The 8,494-nt window shown below is 39.8% G+C and overlaps 1 protein-coding gene across 1 annotated transcript; it reads left to right on the plus strand.

Moving 5' to 3' along the window:
- Positions 1 to 231: 231 nt before the first annotated feature.
- glula (glutamate-ammonia ligase (glutamine synthase) a) lies at positions 232 to 7,269 on the plus strand. The gene is made up of 7 exons (XM_077220228.1): positions 232 to 654; positions 4,919 to 5,103; positions 5,216 to 5,377; positions 5,466 to 5,612; positions 5,704 to 5,831; positions 5,938 to 6,137; positions 6,227 to 7,269. Exons 2-7 carry the CDS (start codon positions 4,938 to 4,940, stop codon positions 6,537 to 6,539), a joined length of 1,116 nt encoding a protein of 371 aa, XP_077076343.1. The 5' UTR covers positions 232 to 654; positions 4,919 to 4,937; the 3' UTR covers positions 6,540 to 7,269.
- Positions 7,270 to 8,494: the final 1,225 nt, after the last annotated feature.

Raw genomic sequence — 8,494 nt, forward strand, 5'->3', positions numbered from 1 at the left:
TGTTCGCTTATTGTTGGGGGAAAATACAATGAACTGATGTTATAATTCGACCCTGTTTTTTTGTTTGTTTTTTCACTTATGACCATGATGAAGTCCCAGCCGTTTGTAAGAGGAGGGATGCAGTATGAACATTATACACCACATGTTTATATATTTACACCACATGGGGGCATTTAACATCTCGTGAAACACGAGGCTCGCTTTCTCCTCCATAAATGCTTAATTTATCTGGGTTTGCTCTGTGAATTCAACTATGGAACACACTGTTCTTATTGAGCTCCTGTTTAAAAAGCTTGCAATGTCGTGCCTTCACTACGGTGGGACAAACTTCTTTATAGCTCTATCAAGAACAGAGAATGACCAACACCAACAACAACAACAACAAAAAAAGACTAATCCTACGCAAATGTTCCCTCGACGAAATTGAGGGCGTGACTTCACTTCAGTGCAGTGCCTTCAATCACCTGAGAACAAACAAACGCGCTTCTCGCTGACCAATCACACGCGCCGGGATCCTGCGACCATACATATAAATCAGGATGACAGTCCAAGCTCCTGGGCAGAGAATGTGAGAACACCAAACGCAAATTTATCAGTCAAGCAACTGGACCAGCCAGTCTGATATCATACATTTTCATTTTTGTTGGTGTCCAGGTACGTAAATTTCTATAATTCATCAGGCTGCCATTTGTGTGCAATGGACGAATGTGGTTTTGTGAACGTTAATGGTTATGCAACTTATTTCTTTTGTTGATAGGGAGTTTGATTTTAAACAAATTGTACTTGTTTTGTGACATCACCGTTGTTTATCTATACTTCACGCTATGATGTAATATACTGCCGCGCTGTAACCATGGTTACTGGCTAGCCGGGGTTTCGGGGATGCGCTGGCAAGCGTCGACTTTGAGCAGCAATGATGCTTTTGGCGCTGACCTAATGATTTGTGCGATCGATATTGATAGCGGTTTACCATACTGATCGAACAACCCTTTCACAAGTGGACGCAAAGATAATTCCCAATGCAGATTGCAAAGCACGTGGTCTGGTCTTTCCCAACGCCTTATTTGCAATGTTGCGTTCACACCGGACGCGAATAGAGCATCTAGCGCGAGTGATTTCAATGTTAAGTAGCTAAATGCAAAGACGCGTTTTAGGGCTTTCACACAGGACGCGGAATGCGCTACGCTGGCCGCTGGGTTGAGCGTTGCCCTTCAGATACAACGTGATTTGCGCTGCGCTATGCCATATGTCATATGATAGGCCTATATATATATATATATATATATATATATATATATAGGGTATATATGTACACATATAAAATCGAAATCAACACACGAATCATGAGCTCAGTTCTTTTGTAGAATGAAACGTTTATTCAAACATTAAAGCTGACAACAAAGGAACAAATTTTATATATAATATATATATATATATATATATTAAAACACACCTGACATGCCAACTTGAATGGAGATATGTCTCCATGACAGCTTTTCTGACGATGTCAAACTACAGCTCAGGAAATTCCGACACACACAGTAGCCTAGCCTTTTTTACTGTCTATGGTACTAGCCGTTCATCCATTTTGATTTCCGTGTTTGTTGAAAGCGCCGAAGGGTACGCGCGCTACGCACAGCCTATGACGTAACTACGGTGTAAGTTCGACGCAGAAGTATAAATTGCGCTTTGGGGTGGGCGATACTGCAAAATTCGGTATCTATCCGATACCAAGTAAATACAGGGACAGTATCGATACCAATACATTTTAATTTTAAAAGCATGCACTTGAACTTACATGCACTTTCCTGTGCTAGAGCAGTGTGTCATGATTTATGAGGTGAATGCATCATTAATATGCTAAATCTTAATACGTTTTCATGACCACTAAATATTTTGTGATTTGTGCTCTCAACTCGCCTGTAATTAGTCAGTGACTTTTACCAAACTACCCTAATCTTTTAATAAAAAAATGAAAAATCTTAACCCTTGGCTGTAAAACCCTTGACTGTCACTTTCGATCAATTTAATGCATCGATCCTTTGTGGAATAAAAATATTAATTTCATTAAACAAATCTTACTGAAGTCAACATTTTGAACCGTTATGTAAACTTTTAATTTGTTTATTGCGAAATAACTCCCGATTGTTTCTGTCATTTAAGCAAGGCTTCGTTTCCCAAACGCACTGAGACAGAAGCACCAGCATCGAAAGCTCTCTGTGAGCTCTCTGTGATTGATTGGTTTCGTCTTGTATCCAGATGACTAGGAGAAATAGTTCTACCCTACACAATTATTCGCTAACATTCGCTTATTTTTAAACTTAGAAGCTTTTTTACGCACTGAATTGCGTTCTAAATTAATAAAAATGACTGGTAAAAAAACACATTTGGATCGATATTTTTATGTGAGGATCGATCCTTTTCGATACCACGTCAGTATCGATACTTCAGGATCGATCCGCCCACCTCTACAAGCCATTGAAATAAATGGGTTTCATTCCGCGTTCCCTTGGTGAAAGGCCCATTACGCGCGTAAAAAATTCCTGCGGCGCGAATGAGGCGTAGAGCGCAGCGCGGTAGACGCGATTTCGCCTCATTCGCACGTCAAGTTGGCACGAATTTAGCGTTTGGCACGTTGCGAATGATTTATTCAGTGCTATTTGTGCATTCACGTGTTTGACGCGAATTCGCGTCTGCCGCCCGAGTTGAAAAATCTCAACTTCTGCGTCAATTCGCGCCGCGTTAACCAATCAGGAGCCAGGTTGCTGCTGTCACATGAAGTAAATTTTTTATCACATAACTTGATTTTAATGAGACAATCATTTTGTATGCTATTTATTCCATATCTAATCTAGATTATATGAAACATTATATTCTAATGTAAAGAGAATAATACTTTAGTGCAAGAACATAGCGCGTGTCTGGACAGTGTTGTGTGAGGGGAAAAAAATCACAGGACAGTTTAATCACTTTTGTAGTAGCCTAGGCTGGCTCCATTTATCATCAAAACAAAAATAAATAGGTGGGTGAGGGCGAGGGTGATCCTCGCTCCGATGCGTGATAACAGATCATCAAACTGGGCGCGGGACAAGCAGAAGTACCGCTGAAAGCGGCCGTCACCCAGGCGCAGCTCCTGGAGCAAATTGTGAAACTCGCCAAACTTGGTTCATCTCAGAAGAGTCTGGTGGACCCAAATACGGCGACGATTATCCATACACCGCTGTTCTGATCTCCACAGCAAATGCAGAGCGTTGACTCTCTTGATGAATGCTCGATCAACATTAGCCGTCTTGTAAAAAGATGGCCGCCAACATATTTCGCCCCCGACGCACGTAAATTTCGCTTAACTTTTGTTTTTTACGCGCGTCAATTTCGCTCTTGATGCGTGAATGGATTCAAAGTGTACACGCGTACAACTAGACACGGCAGGCGCGAATTTGCCGCTCAATTCGCGTCTGGTGTGAACGCACCGTAAGATTCGAGTACCCCTCTCGACACAAGCCAACAATACTGCAATCAATCAGGATCAGTTATTTTCTGCTTAGTCATTTTAAGATGCCAAAATCAAAGCCGTTCTAAATTACCTGGTTGGCAACAAATGGTCTATAATCCTATCAATGCTGTTTTATTTCTAGGCTTCTTCTGAGATTAACCGTAACCTGTTTTATTAAATTATCATCAGTTTGTTTGTGCTTGGTATTGTACTATTGGGATAGTTCACCCAAAAATGAAAATTCTGTTAGTATTTACTCACCCTCATATTGTTCCAACCCCGTAAGACCTTCGTTCATCTTCGGAACACGAATTAAGATATTTTAGATGAAATCTGAGAGCTGGATCACTCCTCCAGGCTTCTTAAGGGATTGAACTTGCCGGCCTCAAAGTTATTCAAGACCTCGTTAAAATAGTCCAAGTGACTACATAGGCTCAATCTTAAATTTATCAAACGTCGAGAATACTTTTTGTGCGCAAAAACAAAACAAAAATAACGACTTTATTTCAACTATTAATTTCCTTCTCTGTGGGCCTCGAGTCAGTTCACTAGTGTAATAGCGTAGGCTTCTGTTGTTGTACGTCACACACATCACCCACATGACCAGTGTCGGCCAATAGTGAGCCTACGTGTGACGTAGCTCTATGGAATCACACTAAGTTAAGTGACTAGAGGCCCAAAGAGAAGGAAATGAATAGTTGAAATAAAGTCGTTATTTTTGTTTGTTTTTGCGCACAAAAAGTATTATCGTCGCTTGATAAACTTAAGATTGAGCCACTGTAGCCACTTGGACTATTTTAACGATGTTTTTAATAACTTTTCGGGGCTGGCAAGTTTCAATCCCTGAAGAAGCCTATGGACTAGTATGGAGGAGTGATCCAGCGCTCAGATTTAATCAAAAATTTCTTAATGCGTGTTCCGAAGATGAACGAAGGTCTTACGGGGTTGGAACAACATGAGGGTGAGTAAATACTGACAGAATTTCATTTTTGGGTGAACTATCCCTTTAAAGGGATAATTCACCCAAAAATGAAAATTGTCATTTACTCCCCAGTTGTTCCAACCCTGTATAAATTTCTTTTTTCTGAACACAAAAGATATTTTGAAGAATCTCTGTAACAAAACCGTTGATGACCCCATTGAGTTCCATAGTATTCGTTTTATTCATACTATGGAAGTCCAAGGCTACAGTCCCATATTCTTCAAAATATATTTTCTGTTCAGTGGAAATTAAACCCATTCTGGTTTGGAACAACTGAGTAAATGACAGAATTTAAATTTTTGGGTGAACTATTCCTTTTAAGCTATTGATCCTTGTGCTGAATGTATGCTTTAATGCTTATCCAAGTTTAAGGAAGTGCAATATGTTCAGGATTCTTGTGAGACTTCTTGATGTTAAACTATATCTCTTTTCCTCCTGTTTAGGTGTTTTATTGTAACAAAAATGGCCACGTCTGCCAGTGCTCAGTTGAGTAAAGTGGTAAAAGGGCAGTACATGGAACTGCCTCAGGGAGACCAAGTTCAAGCCATGTATATCTGGATAGATGGAACTGGAGAAGGACTGCGATGCAAGACCAGAACGCTGGACTCTGAGCCTAAAAGCATTGAAGGTAAGCTGGACAATGCCACATCCGTTTACAATGCATTAATATATTTATATTAGAGTCTTGGAATTCCAAGGGATTTGGAATTAATAGCTTCTAATCATGTTCTGTTATTCAGATCTTCCTGAGTGGAACTTTGATGGTTCCAGCACGTATCAATCTGAAGGCTCCAACAGCGACATGTATCTCATCCCCTCTGCCATGTTTAGGGATCCTTTCCGCAAAGACCCCAACAAATTGGTCTTGTGTGAGGTGCTAAAGTACAACCGGAAGTCTGCTGGTACGTTTATTTGAGGATAAGACGACATCAGTGTATGTTTGATCTGGGGTTGTTTAAAGACTTATTGCTATTCTGGTCTTAAACACAGAAACCAACCACCGTCATACATGTAAAAAGATCATGGAAATGGTAGACCATCAGACCCCTTGGTTTGGCATGGAGCAGGAGTACACTATCCTTGGTACAGATGGGCATCCGTTTGGTTGGCCCTCCAATGGGTTCCCTGGTCCCCAAGGTAAAAAACGCTCATTTACTGTCACATTTTACCATTAAAATTTATGTTCTGAAGATGTCTGGTCTTAAACGTGCTCCACTGATATCTACAGGACCTTATTACTGTGGAGTTGGAGCAGATAAAGCCTATGGCAGAGACATTGTGGAGGCACATTACAAAGCCTGCCTCTATGCTGGTGTGATGATCTGTGGAACCAATGCTGAAGTTATGCCAGCCCAGGTAACATCTGTCCCAGTCTCTTATGCCATCTAAAGATTACCTATTTGGAATGTGACCAATTATTCTGTTATTTCTTGATTCATTATAACGTGACTCCTATTTTCAGTGGGAATTCCAGATTGGCCCCTGTGAAGGCATCAACATGGGGGATCATTTGTGGGTAGCTCGTTTCATCTTGCACCGAGTTTGTGAAGACTTCGGTGTGGTAGCCTCATTTGATCCTAAGCCAATCCCTGGCAACTGGAATGGCGCTGGTTGCCACACTAACTTTAGCACCAAGGAAATGCGGGAAGATGGTGGGCTGAAGTAAGTACCAATCATAGATGGCTAGCTTTCCTTTCAAAAATATTTTGTAACCTATATTATTAAATGACTACATCTCATCTCCTAATTAGATGCATTGAGGAGTGTATTGATAAGCTCGGAAAGAGGCACAACTACCACATCCGTGCCTATGATCCAAAAGGAGGCCTGGACAATGCTCGTAGACTGACTGGCCACAATGAAACCTCCAACATTCATGAGTTCTCCGCAGGCGTAGCCAACCGTGGTGCTAGCATCCGCATTCCACGAACAGTGGGACAAGAGAAGAAGGGCTACTTTGAGGACCGCCGTCCATCTGCCAACTGCGACCCCTATGCGGTCACTGAGGCCCTGATTCGCACATGTTTGCTTGATGAAGAGGGTGAAGAACCTGTGGACTACTAGATCTCTCTCTTTTCCTGGACTGAACTTCCCTCTTTTTTTTTTTTTTAAATGGCCATCAAGCCAAATTAGTACTGTATCTTGTTTTCTTTCAGGGTGTTTCTAACCTGGCATTTTAATACTGCTGAAGTTGACTGGTCAACTTAACATTTTAAGATTAAATCTGAAGTTAACCTGATCTGACTGGGTACATGGTGTTGCAGGGCATGTCTTTTCCCTTTTCTTTTCTTTTCTTTTTTTTTTTTTTCTTCCCCTCATTTGAATTGTTTCTTGGGGAGTAGATGTTTAAAAATCGCATTGAAAGCTCTGATCCCATGATACAACTTTTGGTAGTTAAGATGGACTGAGACGTTAGTCAGGTGCACAGAAGAACCTAGGGTTGCCAAGGCTAGACAACATCTAATTTCTTTTAAGCCAATAGCTAGTTGCGTACGTTGACTTCGTTATTCAAGTATGTGATGTTTCAATGCGTCTTACTGATAGTGTATTAAATGGCAAATTTTGTTATCCACTTTGACTGTACACGCTGTTTATGTTTTGCAGTACACTTCAGTCGAGGTCCAATAACTGTCCTGTTTTTATACTTGTGGATCTGTTATTTGTCATGTTAAATACCTGATTCATAAAGGATTTGATCCTGTTTTTTGTCTACTACTATGATGTAACTGCACCCGTTTTGGTAAACCTGAAGTTGCTAAAAAAAAGAGACTTAAACATTTATTTTTACCACAAACTTGTCTTGTGTGCTTCCTCTTTAGCTGTGCAGTTGTCGTGTCTCGATTACTTTTGTACTTGCTGATTTGACTTGCATGTTATTTTAGTATCCCAAGAAACAAAGTTTTGAATTTATGGGGCAAGGTGAGTATACTTGGACAACTTTTACACAGATTCATGATGGATTCCAACTTGAGATTTGCCTCTCATTCTCAAGAACACAATCAATAACTGTTAACTGCTTGGTAGCCTACGTGTTAAATGTCCATGAAGCACTAACTCTACATCTGCACAAGAGAATATTTGTGTAGTATACTAACATAACTTTTTTTTTTCTTTAGGACACTTGGAATTACAAAAACGAAACTTTATAGTCTTGTAGAGACCTACATTTAAAAAATATATAAATCTGTTTATCTCCAGTGTTCATAAAAAACATTTTTTTTTTCTGCAGTGGACTTTGTTTCTTCGTGTTACTACATTGGTCAACAGAGAGATTAAAATGTTTTCTTTCTGAAACCTCGTATTGTGCAAACAACTATTCAAACCTGCATCGCAGTGTTATTGCAGAATTTGCAGCTAAACTTTTGCAACATCATCGATAAACGTATCTCTTTGCGAGGAGCTCATAAACACGAAGCTGGCCAACTCTGTTAACAGTTAAGTCACATTCACTAACTGTGATTACACGCTATGTGTTGGCTCTCAAACGGGAACAAAGGGGCGTCTCTGTTTCATTCTATGAAGTGCAGGAAAATCCCACTTTTCCTGGGACAAAAATGTTTACTTTATGAGCTTCTCTCTGCGCGGTGGTGGCAGGGTTAACAAGTTTGTTGTGGAACCTTTTACCTACATTCCCATGCTTGACAGACTGACAAGTCATAATGCCTTGTGATTGGCTCCCTGAACGACTACCAACCAGTCACAAATTAGGATGGTGTTTCGTTGCTGGGCAGTTATATATTGATATCGTAAATTAAAAGATTTTGTATTTTGGCCTATTTATTTATTTTTATTTGAAGTTAAAATAAACCCAAAAATATATTAAAAAACTGAAAAACTGCTGTCCATTATTTTTTTTTATCAAAATCCTTTTCAAAAAAAGGTTCTCTGAATCAACAGGTAAACTTCTGTAGGCTAATTTAATTTAACATTCAATGATTAAATTATGAGATTGGAACAAATAACTATAAGAATAATATGCTTTTGTGATTATGTTCAAACTTTCTTAATTCGTTTGTTGT

The sequence above is a fragment of the Siphateles boraxobius genome, unplaced genomic scaffold (assembly GCF_051911475.1).
Source record: "Siphateles boraxobius isolate OS27281-9 unplaced genomic scaffold, OSU_SipBor_1 1, whole genome shotgun sequence".
NCBI lineage: Eukaryota > Metazoa > Chordata > Actinopteri > Cypriniformes > Leuciscidae > Siphateles > Siphateles boraxobius.